We start from the raw sequence: 13,365 nt of genomic DNA, 5'->3' as shown, positions 1-13,365 counted from the left end.
CTCAGGGAATGAATGTTAGGTAATATAAAAAAAAATAAAAAAATAAAAACGGTAAAACTGTTTGTATCATTTTAAAAAAATTGCATATTTGACGACTGCAGCGAGCTGTATGGGCCCAGCTGGGTACTACTTTATAGTATGTTCATTCTACTCACTGGGGTTTATGCCTAAAGTCAGACTTGGGTTCAGGTATAGATATGTGTCAGCTGTGCTAGCTATTGGATATATTTAGACTAATTAAGTTCATTGGCAGAACAATTGAATGAGGGGGGGAAAGGCATGGAGGGCAACCGTGGATGCAAGGGACAATGTGGGAGGAGGATGGGACATGGCAGAGGGTGGGGGATGGGGAATCAAGGATGGCAAAACAAAAGGCAAGGTATGCTGGACATAAGAATTGGAAAATTATTTGTTGAGAACATGTATGTTGATGTGCTTGATTGAGCCAATGCACAGTGTATTTTGGATGGAAAATTCATTTGTGTGTTGTGATGGTGTATAGTGAATTAATGTAGAGAATGAATAAATTAATTTTTAAAAAAAGAAAGAAAGAAAGAAAGGAGGCTCCTTGCAGTCAAAAATGTAAGATGTACCAGAAAAACTGGACTAATGAGACATCTTGATAAGGCCCCAGGATAATATAGCAATTCCAATAGAAGGAGACCATCAAGCCATTATTGCATCATCTGGAACACAATCACCTTCAACTGAGGAGCAATATCCTCACAGCTTGGCCCACAGGAAGTAGGAGCGGCCAGCACTGATTCCACCACCGGTAACAATCACAGATTCAACAAGTATCTTGTGGGCCCTAGTAAGGGAAAGTACAGTTGTTGCCTCACCGGTCTCTCCAATAGTCCACCCATAAAACATAAGATCATCATGGCAACAATGTCAATTCTGAAACACAAAATATAATGGTTCAAGGGGAGCCTGCCCAACTGATGCTGGCATCAACAATAGGAGTGGTAGCATCACAGAGAATACAGGACGAACCATCCAGGCAAAGGGTTTTGCCCAATCCATGAGAAACGACACTCTGAGTCTTTTTATCCTTTGTTATTAATCTCCTGCAGGAATGAAAAATGGAAACAGTAATGAGGGGGCTATAAAAAAAGAAAGATGTTTTGACATTCTTGCCAAAGAACTTGGGAAAGAAATATGACCACTCAACCTTGAGATATCTTTCTCCTACTTAAAAATGGGATCATCTCCCAGGACCTCACCATTCATCATTCTCTTAGATACTTTGTCCATTCAAAAAAAAATTGTCCAGAGTATAGCAGTTCAAAAAGGAACTACAGTCATCTCTCAGTATCCATAAGAGATTGATCCAGGACCCTCCATGGATACCAAAATCTATGGATATTCAAGTCCATTATTTTTAAAAGTGCGATATTTCCATATAACCTATGTACATCCTCCCTATACAATACTTTAAATCATCTCTAGGTTGTTTATAATACCCAACACAACATAAATGCTACATAAATAGTTGTTACATTGTATTATTTTTTATTTATATTATCTTTCATTGTTGTGTTATTTTTGTTTTGTTTTTTCCTAATATTTTTTATGTTGGTTGAATCTAGAGATGCAGAACCCATAGATATGGAGGGTCAACTATATTGCATTAAAGACTTAGAAAAATAAACCAATTTGAAAGTTATCTTTTCAACTTACTTTATAGATGTTGAATGTAAGCTAGTAGCAGTTAAGTTTGACTTCAATTTAGCGAAAACCAGGTCATTCAGAAACATCAGCTATAGCAGTGTACAGAGCTTACTGCAAGGACAAACACAGAGTGAGCTCAGCCTGTTTCAGCAAAATGTGGCAGATACCATAAAGGATGTACTGTGCCTATTCCACTGCCCTCCTGTCTCTATCCGAGAAAAGAGAGCATGAGCCCACACCCTCACTTGTCCTTTGTCCATAGTTTCTTTTCAAGAGATTTCAACATTCATAAAAATGTATAGGTGTTGTCTCTTAATTGGAAATGTGAAGGTCAAAATAACTTTTATACACATGTTCAACCAAGAAAGACACTATTACTCAGAGAATAAGGTTAAGAAACAGCCTGAAAGCCTCAAGTTAAATGAATAGAAACAAGCTGCTATGTAAAGTAAAACCTAACTGAAGTCTGTAACTCTTATGTTAATCTGTAATGTGTTTAGAAAAATCCAGCCTGTAGCATGGTGGTTAAGGCAACTGGATCTAACATGGACAACCACACAGTTTGAGTCCCAGAACCAGCAGCTTGAAAAACACACAAGGCATGTGTGCATGTGTGCCCAAAATCCAGAAAGGAGGACAAGGAATTGCAGTGTGATCATTCCCCAAAAATAGTCCTTTCTTACTTGCCCTCTCTCTGTCTCTCTCTCTCTGGTGAGTGCACATGCCCTCTGGTAAAATTAAAGAAGGAAGGAAGGAAGAGAGGGAGGAAGGAAGGAAGGAAGGAAGGAAGGAAGGAAGGAAGGAAGGAAAGAAGGAAGGAAAGAAGGAAGGAAAGAAGGAAGGAAGGAAGAGAGGGAGGAAGGAAGGAAGGAAGGAAGGAAGGAAGGAAGGAAAGAAAGAAGGAAGGGAGGGAGGGAGGGAGGGAGGGGAAATAAAGATGAAAGGGAGAGAGAGAAAGAGAAAGAACGAAGGAAAAGAAAGAGAAATGAAAGGAAGAGACAGGGAGAAAAAGAAAGGAAGGAAGGAAAGAAGGAAGGAAGGAAAGAGAAAGGAAGAAAGAAATAAAAAAAAGAAAGAAGAAAAAAGATTCAGAAGAAAAATAAGATTTATTCTTTCCCCAACAAATACTTAGCCTCAGTGAGGGCATAGCCGCCGTTTATCTATCAAATGATTTTACAATAGCACAAGGTATAACACAAAGGAATGAAACCAGTATTATTAAAGACTAACCATGTGGCATTTCACATTAGCACCATATTTAATTCTCAGGAAAAACAAACAAAAAACCCTGAGCCAGGCCAGGAGATGGCATGGAGTCTACGGCAGCTGAATCCCACATGGTCAACAGCTTGGTTCAAGTCTCAGACCCAGCAGCTTGAAAAACGTATGTGCAATCTCACTCCTGGGTATTTACCCAAAGGACAGGAGAATGCTCAGATGGGAAAATGCTTACACAACTATATTCATCTTGATATTATTCATGATTGCTAAAACATGGAACCAACCCAAATGTCCACAGATGAATGGATTGAAAAGTATACTCTATGGAATACTATACATATATTCTATGGAATACTATTCGGCCATAAAAAATTTTTAAAAAGAAAGACCCTGGCATTTCCTAGAAAGTGGTCAAATATGAAAGATTTATTGCTGAGTAAAGCAAGCCAGGCTATGAAAGAAAGTAATTATATGTATCCACTTAATATATACCAACTACCAACACTCTGGTAGAGATTGAAATGTTGAAGGACATAAAAGCAGTGAAAATAGTTATGGACACTGGAGACAGCATGGAAGGAGGGTGGGGAATAAGGAAAGAGTATAGGGAGGAAAATCAGGGAGAAAAAAATAGAAAGGCAAGACATTTGTGAGACCAGAAATGGTTTATTATCTGTTAATGATATAACATGTATAGTATTTTCACCTGTACTGGTCTGAGATGTATTTCATGTTGATAAATTCTCTTCACAAACCATATGATATAGCGCAACTGAACATTAAAAAAAAGAAGCAAAAAAACTAAATAAATATAATTAAAAAGAACAACAGTGACAATAAATTAAATAAATAAACAATTTTTAATTATGTTCATTCGTGTCTTTTTTTCTGCTCCAATGAGAGGTCTATCTACTTTTCTATGATTCAATATTTTAAGATTATTCATCAATTCTATACTTTTACTCATCATTAAATTATGCTTATAAGTTAAAAATAGAAGAAAAACACACGTGCATGCATGTCTAAAATCCTGAGAGAAGAATGGAGAAGAAGGGATTGCAGCACAGTCATCCCCCTAGGAGGGCATTTCTCTCTTTTCCTCTCTCTCTGTCTCTCTCTCTCTCTCTCTCTCTCTCTCTTGCTCTCTCTCTCTCTCTCTGCCTCCCTCTGCTGAGCACACATACAAAAATTTAAAAAGAAAAAGAAAAAATAAACCTGTGCCATGTCATTCTTCATACTCTACAGATGCAGTGACTAAGGCTGAGAACTTGAAGAATTTTCCAAAGGTCAGACAAATAGTTGAGTGGCAGAACCAGGATTCATACTCACCTCAACTAACTGCAAAGCCAGCTTGCATGCCTTAAATGTCAAAGTGAATAATGGCACTGATAATCAATGTTTCAGGAATTCAGAGGGGATGATCCTTCTACATTATAGTGCCTAAGGGATCACTGCCACCATTAAAATGACAGTCCTTCTACATTGGGTCCAACCTTTCTTTCCCACTAACTAAATTTTAAATGAGACTTCAACCTCTACTTGAATACTTTCAGCTATGGGAAAATGACTGATCTTCCAAACTACACATTCATGTTGTAAGAACTGAATTAATATTAGTGAAGTCTTCATTATGCATCAACAACAGCTGCTTCCCAAGATGCTGCAGAACTGGCTTCAGAGGCTGCCTAGCCAGAAACATCCAAACAACACCGTGAGACTGTCCAGCAAAGGCCATACTGACTCTTGGATTGGCCCAGACATTGTAGGCAGCATCATACACATGACTCATCATCAATTTCCCCCCAAAGCCAGACTTCTCTGCTACACTATCGCTGGAAGATGGAATAGAATAGAATGAAAACTAACAGCAGACATTATATGTGATTAGGATAATCATTAATCCCACATGATGCCTGCTCCCTCACGTTACTCTCTCCATGTCATTCTGCTTCCCCTGGATTCTTTTTCCAAGTCCAGGGAAGACAACAAGTGTTTGTGTGAAACTCAGTTCTCATAGCTATGATTGTGCAATCTTGGTCATGTGTCTGAGTCTCAACTCTACATCTGTAAAGTAACAATAATGGCATTTCTCAAGGTTGTTGGGAGGGGAGAGTAAAACCTCATATTCTGCACCTGTATATACTCAGCATACTCAGCTATAGCAAAACAAGTTTGATTCCTAATGTGAGCTAGGAAACCCTAGGACCCTGTGGCAAATCAGCCTTCTCCTATGTTTATACTTCTCCTTCCCATTGGCAGGACTCTATTTCTGTATTTTTCTTTAGGGATAAAGCAAAAAGGCCCCTTGAATTGGAATCAGGAAAATCTGATTCTGAACCATAAGCCTTGATAGTCAGATCGATGAAATTGCAATAATAATACCTACTTTACAGGGTTGCTATGAAAGTAATAATACATCTAAGAGCTATGACAGTAATAATATATCTAAAAGTTATGACAAGAGTAAGTGATATGCATTGCCTCTTTGAAAATAGTAATTCCAGTCCCATTTTCTCTTGTGATGATATGAGTACAGTTCTGTTCTAATGTCTGTTCCCTTCTCTCATCTACTCTCCGTGGATCTTTCTCTTCTGCTGCTAGTGAACATTTCATTTAGAGAGATCCAGATCAATGGTTTTCAAATTGCAGGTATTCCTCCTTTAAGTGAGGGTGACACTCAAGTTTTGACATGTAGTGAAATGAAATAAGGTGAATGGGATAGAATGGAAACTAACAGTTAACATTACATGTGATTAGGATATATACCATTTTCTGAAAGTTTTGTCTTGTGTATCTGCACGAGTTTGTGCTTAGGTACTCACATATGCCTGTGTTCATGCATATACATTGGGATGTTTTTTACAAAATGCATTTCCTCTATAGGTCATAGCCATCAAAGTATGCTTCTGAATGAATGCTCAGTGTATAGATTCTCCCAGCCCACATTTCTGAGGCGCCTTTAACAAGCTGCCCTAACCAAAAAAGGCATGGTCCATCCATTTCTCATGCTTCACCCAGATAAGGCACCAGGGTTGAGGGCTCTTTCTGGGAGCCATGATTTGGGAGTTTGGCCCTCAATTTTGTCTCCAGCTAAATAGCAGGGGTTGGGGACAATTCTGGGGGAACTCCTGATCAGAAAGACAACCAACTTAGAGTCAGAAAAAACATAACCACGCAGTTCCTGTGGTTACCAGCCCCGCCCCTCCCTTGCCTACTGGGAGTTATAAAATCCAAGACAAGAAAGCAAAACCAGCACCTGCCCTGGGCAGCCTCTCTGAGAACATGAGCCTCCTTCTTCCCCTCCTGCTGCTCTTTCTCCTGTGCTCCAGAGCAGATGCTGGTGAGTGTCGGGGTCCTTCCCTCTAATCTGCAGGATCAGCTCCTAGAACAAAGATGTTCATTCTGCAGAGAGGTGACTCATAAACAGGTCCCTGAGTGTCTCTTCAAGAGTCCCAGAGTGACATTTCCACCTGGGTTATAGTCACTATTCTCCACAGTCTATGGTAGTTCCCAGGAATGAGGAATCTACACCAAAGCCCGGAGCCAGTGGGAGGAAAAGAGATATTCCCAGGAAAATAGACATGTTCTTAATCTGCTTCAGGGCCACACACTGCTCTTGGGTTGTGGAGAAGTTCAAGACAGGAACCTGAAGAGTTTGTCCTATGTGGAAACAGATTGGGTTGGACCAAGTGCTGGATGGGAGTGGGGAAATCAGAGGTGAAATATATCTGAATATCCACTAAGTCAGGGTTAGTGTTGAGCCTGAAGGAAGGAATGGAACTGTTGGTGAGCAGCGGTGGGTGTGGAAAACAGATCCAAGAGATATGAAAGAGAAGATGGGCAGAATGCATACTGAGGATGAGATATAAGGGAAGCCTCTCTCAACTTTAGCCCAGCTTGTACATTCTCTGGAGAGACTGTAAATGCCTGTGTTCAAGCCTTGGTTTCTCTGTTCCAGAGGAGATCATCGGGGGAACAGAGTGCAAGCCACACTCCCGCCCCTACATGGCCCACTTGCAAATTGTCACTCCTCGGGGTTACATTGCATCTTGTGGTGGTTTCCTGATAAGGCGGGACTTTGTGATGACAGCTGCTCACTGTGCTGGAAGGTGGGACAACAGGGTGCTGTTTATTTCTAGGACAGCAATCAGGAGTTCACTTGCAGTGGAGTCTGAAGAGGGGATCTGAGGTCTTGGTTCACTTCCAGGAGAGGGGAAACTTGGGCTTCAGTGACTGGTCTCAATTGAATAGATGTCCTGAACCTCAATTTCTGTAATCTCAGCAACCCTAGAGAGGACAAGGAGACCTCATCCAAGATCCTTCCTCTGAAAATAGTTCCCCTCCGTCCAACCCCAACATATAAGATATGTGACTCACTTTGAAAAGAATGTACCCCATTCTCTGGGCCACTTCCTCTATGCCTTTTCCAAGAATGCCGGCCTTTGGTTCTGAGGGTTTGAGCCCACTCTTTCTGGGAGGCAGAGAACAGAGTCCATGTGAGGCCCCACCATGTCCCCCTTTCCTCTGAAACACTTGCTTCCCAAAGGCTGGCGTTCACATAGAGCTCCCTGAATTAGAAGGTGCTGACCCTGTCCCCTGGGTTCTCCACGGCCTACTCTTTCCACAGCAATTTCCAGATGGGATGCCGGACACTGGAAATTGTGTCTGTTTCCTGAGAAAGCTCTTCTCTTAATAAAACCTGAGCCACCTCCAAATGCTACAAGTGGCCCAAGAAAAGGGAGAATAGGTATACCAGTGACCCAGTGAGAAACTCCATCCCCTTCCCTCAGAGTGGACATGTCTCAGAAGATACCCCCAAGCTGTCACTGTTCTCCTTGTTTCCTTTATCCTCACAACAGTTCTATTACGGTCACCCTTGGAGTTCATAACATACAAAGGAAAGAAGACACATGGCAAAAGTTTAAGGTTGTAAAGCAATTCCCTCATCCAAAATATGATGACCATCTTATTCACAACGACATCATGTTACTAAAGGTAACAACATCTTTCTTCCCCTTTTCTAATTCCTTTCTCTTAGACTTCTCCTGCAGGTCCCCACTACCCCAAAATGTCTCTGTCCTTCCTCTGGACTGTACCCCCTGCCATCCCACCCCTTTGGACTTGACTCTAACCTGAAGCAATCTGCCCTGTCCTTCTCTTCTTGCCTCCATCTAGCCCATAGTCCATTTCCAGCACTGAAGGCCCTCATTCCCTTCACAGCTGGAGGAGAAAGCCAACCTAACCCTGGCTGTGGGGACGCTCCCCCTCCCACCACGATTCAGCTTTGTCTTACCTGGGAGAGTGTGCCGGGTGGCTGGCTGGGGAAGAACAGGTGTGGTGGAGCCAGGCTCAGACACTCTGCAAGAAGTGAAGCTGAGACTTATGGAGCCCCAGGCCTGCAAAAACTTCGAAGATTTTGACCACAATCGCCAGCTATGTGTGGGCAATCCCAGGAAGAAAAAATCTGCATTTAAGGTAATCCTTCAACTATAAAAATCACTGCTCAGGGACCAGAGTTCTAGAAGGAATGGGGTCAAAAGACTGTCAGCCAACATGGTGTGGAGTCACAGGAACTGAGAAAGTTGGAATTCTCTGTCCTCCCATGGCCCACGCCCCCGGATGGTCTGTGACCATCTATCCCAGTCTGCTGCCTAGGGCACATGGGTGACATTAAGGAGATGGGTTGGCTGTCCCAGGAAAGGAGTAAAGGGCATCAGACCTAGACATGTAACCCCCTAAGGAGCCAGGGTTTCTGGGCCTGACTATAGGTAAAGACCCATGGGTTGGACTGGAGGACTTTCCTGGCTCACCTTTGCTTCCTCCTCCCCTCATCCCACAGGGAGACTCTGGAGGCCCTCTTCTGTGTGCTGGGGTGGCTCAGGGCATTGTGTCCTATGGTCGAGGGGATGCAAAGCCCCCTGCTGTCTTCACCCGAATCTCCTATTACCGACCCTGGATCAACCAGGTCTTGAAGAACAATTAACCCTGAACCAGCCTTCGAGGGAATCTGGGACTAGACCATAGCAGGGACACTGTAACACTCTGCCCTGCCTCTGGCTCCTGCTGAGCCCTGTCACATTCATGAGTCTCTGTCAGGTTTCTACAAGTCACAGAGGTCTCAGCAAACCTCAATAAAAACCCAATCTCCAGACTTGAGTGTTTGTCTCCTCTGTCAGCTGTTCTTTTTGCTCTGTGCACAGTGATCTGGTTCCCAGAACAAGCACCCACAAGATTTTGAGAGAGAGAGTGTGCATGTGTGTATATGCATGTAAGAGAGAGAAAAGGAGACAGAGGCAAAGATAGAAAAGAAATAATGAAGAAAAATAGAGAAAGAAAGAAGGGAATGAATTTCCCTGGAGAGGCAGCATCCATATTTCCACCTTAAACAAGAAATGAAGGTGGTTTGAAAGAGAGTTGTAAGATCCTTTAACCCTCTACCAATTACAATTCATTTTTTTTCTTTTTTTTTTTTTAATTTGGTCATGGGGCACATGTGCTCACTGGAGTAAAAGAGAGAGAAAGTAAAAACATCACTTCCCATGGGGCATGGTCGTGCCACAATCCCCTCTCCTCCATCTTTCCCTCCTCTGTTCCCAGCGTGTTTTTCAAGCCCCCAAGTCCAGGACTCAAATTGTACAGTCAGTCATGTGGGATCCAGCCATCCTAACCATCACACCACCAGCTGGCCCCAATTATGATTTATTTTTAGTAATATTCAGAGTCATTAAGAACATTTGGAGGCCAACCAGTGGCATGGCGCATTAAAAGGTTGGATCCCACATGGCGGATAGCCCACTTGGTGTCCCAGATAGCCAACTTGGTGTCCCAGATCCAGCAGCTTAAAAAACACACTAGGTGTGTATGCCTATGTGCCCAAAATTCTTAGAGGAGCTCAAAGGAGGAGGGATTGCAGTGTAGCCCCCTAAGGATAGGGGGCAAAGGGTGGTTCTCTCTCTCTCTCTCTTTCTTCCTCTGTTTATTGAGCTCCTATGCCTTATGGAAAATTTTTTTTAAAAAAAGAACATTTAAAATGGTGAACAAGATGTGATCTTTTTATCCCTGGCCTCTCCCTGCTAGATGCTAGTAGCAACACCCCTCTCCACTACCAAGTTCAACAACCATAATGTCTCCAGGAATGCTAAATGACCCCAGGCTGAGAGTATGACTACTCTTGGGTTGAGGGCTACTAGCTTAGATACTTGACATAAAAGAGGCAGTTGGTGACACACATCGCCTCCACATAATCCATCTATGTAAGAGAAGATCTACCATCTGTGAAGCATTAATCTGAGATGCAGAGGATATTGCCTCTCACTCACTGCTTCAAAACAGATACTGGGAGCAGATACAAGGAGGATGTGACAGCATCACAAGTCCTTCTTGAACAACGCCCACCCACAAAGGGCTTTATTGAAACCAGCAAGAAATCCAAAACTATAGCCTGCTCAGCACAAACACTTGCCAGTCAAAGCACTGGTTGAAGGAGAGAAAATAGAGTAGGACAGGAGCAAACCAAAAGGAATCTGAGGCAGATAATGTCCGTGGCTTCTGAGGGGGTGGTGGATCCCTTTGACCAAATGAATTATTTCTAGAAACTTGCCTTTAAGAAAAAGAAAAAAAAGAAACAGAGACATGCATCAAGATTCATGTAAAAAGATGTTAATCTCAACATTTTTAATAACAAAAAAAAAATAGAATCCCAGACAAAAGTTTGAAAGCCAAATTTTTATGACTGGATGAATTGAACCCATTGAAAACTTGTTTTCAAAAATATGTAATAATACCACACCACAGACAAAGGCAAGATACTAAGATAGGCAAGAAAGAAACATCAAGTTACCTACAAAGGCTATCCCATCAGGCTAACAGCAGACCTCTCATCTGAAACAATGCGAGCAAGGAAAGAATGGGAAAATATACTCAAAGGGTTGAGTGAAAAACAATTTCAACCAAGAATACTGTATCCAGCAAGATTATCCTTCATCTGAGAAGAGAAGACAAGAACATTCTCAAATAAACAAAACCTCAAAGAATTTACCAACACCAGACCAGTTCTCCAAGTCCTGAAGGGAGTGCTATCTCAGAAAAACTAAAGTCAGACACACAGAAATAAGAGTTCTAAAACAATTAAGAAAATGGCCAGCTTAATGGTAGGGACAAGTCCAGAGTTGGACGTTATCTTCCAGAATTTAAATAGAAAGATCAGACCACAACAGACGATAGATTAAGTACATGAGTTTGAACTGGTGAACTAGAATTTTGACTTTTGACTAAAACATTGCTGGTCTTCTATGCTTTATTTTCCAGAGTTAAAGATTTTTGTCTTCTCTTGAATTGTGGACAGGTCCATGTTCATACTATTCTAACTGAATCCTAACCTGTTTCCTGGCTTTACGTATTAAGCAAAGTTCTCTTAACATTTCTTGATTTTGTTTATTAAGGCCAAAACTGCCTTTCTAGAAATTAAAAAAAATACCTATTCCATGACCGCAGTAAGATATATAGCCTCAGTTAGGCTTTATATAGACTTTATAGTATATATACTCTATACTATATATACTATACTATATATAGACTTTGTAGTATATTCGTTCTACCTGCAGAGTTTCATGCCTAAAGTCAACATGTATTTGCAGATATGTATATATCAGCTGAACTTACTATTGAAAGGATTTATATTAATTATTTTGTGAATCAATGAAATGTGGGAAAGAATAAAGGAATGGAAAGCAACTACAGATACCAGAAACAGGGCAGGAGGAGGATGGGAAATAGTAGAGGGTGAGAAATGAAAAATATATATAAGAAACAAGAAATGGAAAATTATTTGTTGATGATAACATGTATGATTAAGCCACTTTACAGTGTATTCTGGATGGGAAATCACATTTTTTATGCTGTGGTGATGTTTAGTGAAAGAATGTAAAATAAATAAAGTTATTTAAAAAATGGGCGAAGAAACTGAACAGACAACTCTCCAAGGAAGATTTATAAATGACAAAAAGGCATATGAAACAATGTTCAAAGTATCTTGTCATAAGAGAATTGCAAGCTAAAATCAGAATGAGATAACACTCAATCCCAGTTAGAATATCTAGGAACAAAAAAATAAAGAATGGCAAATACAAAAAAAAAGTAATAATTCAGGAAAATTCAACATAATTTATTGTCTTTAAAAGGCAACATGGTGCCAACCCCTAGTGGGTGAGGGAACTAAATCCCACGTGATGAATTGCACAGTTCAAATTCCAGACCTGGTAACTTAAAAAAACAGGCTGAATGTGTGTGCGTGTGTGTGTGTGTGTGTGTGTGTGTGTGTGTGCATGTGCCCAAAATCCTAACAGGATGAAGAAATAAAGAAGAAAAGATCACCGTATGGTTACCCCCATTTGGGGGCTATCTTCTCCCTCTTCCTCTGTTTCTCTGTTTCTTGTGAGTGCCTGTACCCTCTGGCAAAAAATGTTCAAACCGCGCCCCCTCCCCCCCCTTTTTTTTGCTAGAGAGTGCATGTGCTCACCAGAAAGACAGAGGAGAAAGCCCACCCTATGGGGAAAAGTCACTCTGCAATCCCTTCTCCATCTTTCCCTGCTTTTGTGATTTTTCAAGATTTGGGGGCATATATGCACATGTGCGCACCCAGTATGTTTTTCAAGCCCCCCAGGATTGGAATTTGAACTGTGGCTGGCCATGCAGGATCCAACTTCCCTTAACCACCAGGCTAGGAGACCAACCCTTTAAGAGAGTCTTTAGGATGGATGCACCGCCAGCTTAAACTAGAAAAGTCAAAGACAATACCTGACAGGCAATCTTGCAGACAATGAGCAGGTATACACTCCATTTTCCTATGGAAAAGGAAGGAAGATTGAGAGTGGAGCCAAGAGCATGTAGAATCATCCCTAGGAAGTAGTCCTTGGCCTTTCTCAAAACACTGGAAACATGTGCCTGGCTGAATTCCAGAACTGCTATGGACAGTGACTGCCAGGTATCTCCCATTTCTTCCTTTTAAGCTGGAGTGTCTATGTGGTTATCCTGTCTGTTCTGTCATGGTATGTGGTGCGTGTGAGGGACAGATAATCTGTCTTGTTAATTCGATCTTCATTTCAAAAGGAACTGAACCCAGGAACCAACAGTTAGCGTAATGGCTATGTCGCTGGACTCCCAGGTAGTCGACCGCGGTTCACGTCCCGGACCCGGTGGCTTAAAACTCATGCCGGGTGCGTGTGCATGCGTGCATGCCCAAGATCCCAAGAGGAGAATGGAGAAGGTATTGCGGTGTTACCATCCCCCCAGGGGCTGATTTCTCGCTTTCTGTCTCTATGACTCTCTCTGTCTGTCTGGCGAGCGCACGCGCCCTATAGTGAAAAACCTCTCCAAAAAATAAAACTGAACCCAAGAACTTCTTTTACATCTGGACATGATTTATAAAACCTGTACCTTAAGCTTATCTGTGCCTGGCACTATCATAGGCTG

The 13,365-nt window shown here is 41.7% G+C and overlaps 1 protein-coding gene across 1 annotated transcript; it reads left to right on the top strand.

Moving 5' to 3' along the window:
• Positions 1-6,145: 6,145 nt before the first annotated feature.
• LOC102491108 (chymase) lies at positions 6,146-9,046 on the top strand. The gene is made up of 5 exons (XM_006144611.2): positions 6,146-6,235; positions 6,854-7,004; positions 7,755-7,890; positions 8,116-8,370; positions 8,735-9,046. Exons 1-5 carry the CDS (start codon positions 6,178-6,180, stop codon positions 8,876-8,878), a joined length of 744 nt encoding a protein of 247 aa, XP_006144673.1. The 5' UTR covers positions 6,146-6,177; the 3' UTR covers positions 8,879-9,046.
• The last annotated feature ends 4,319 nt before the right edge of the window (positions 9,047-13,365 follow it).

This window comes from Tupaia chinensis, unplaced genomic scaffold (genome assembly GCF_000334495.1).
Source record: "Tupaia chinensis unplaced genomic scaffold, TupChi_1.0 Scaffold000126_2, whole genome shotgun sequence".
Taxonomy (NCBI): Eukaryota; Metazoa; Chordata; class Mammalia; order Scandentia; family Tupaiidae; genus Tupaia; species Tupaia belangeri.
The sequence above is the reverse complement of the archived record's forward strand: the minus strand, read 5'-3'. Positions and strand labels throughout refer to the sequence as shown.

Excerpts from the sequence above, each read along its gene's own strand:
- LOC102491108 (XM_006144611.2), top strand. The coding sequence starts at position 6,178 with ATGAGCCTCCTTCTTCCCCTCCTGCTGCTCTTTCTCCTGTGCTCCAGA. Across the intron at positions 6,236-6,853 it reads GTGCTCCAGAGCAGATGCTG|AGGAGATCATCGGGGGAACA; the intron begins GTGAGTGTCGGG and ends TCTCTGTTCCAG. Across the intron at positions 7,005-7,754 it reads GCTGCTCACTGTGCTGGAAG|TTCTATTACGGTCACCCTTG; the intron begins GTGGGACAACAG and ends TCCTCACAACAG.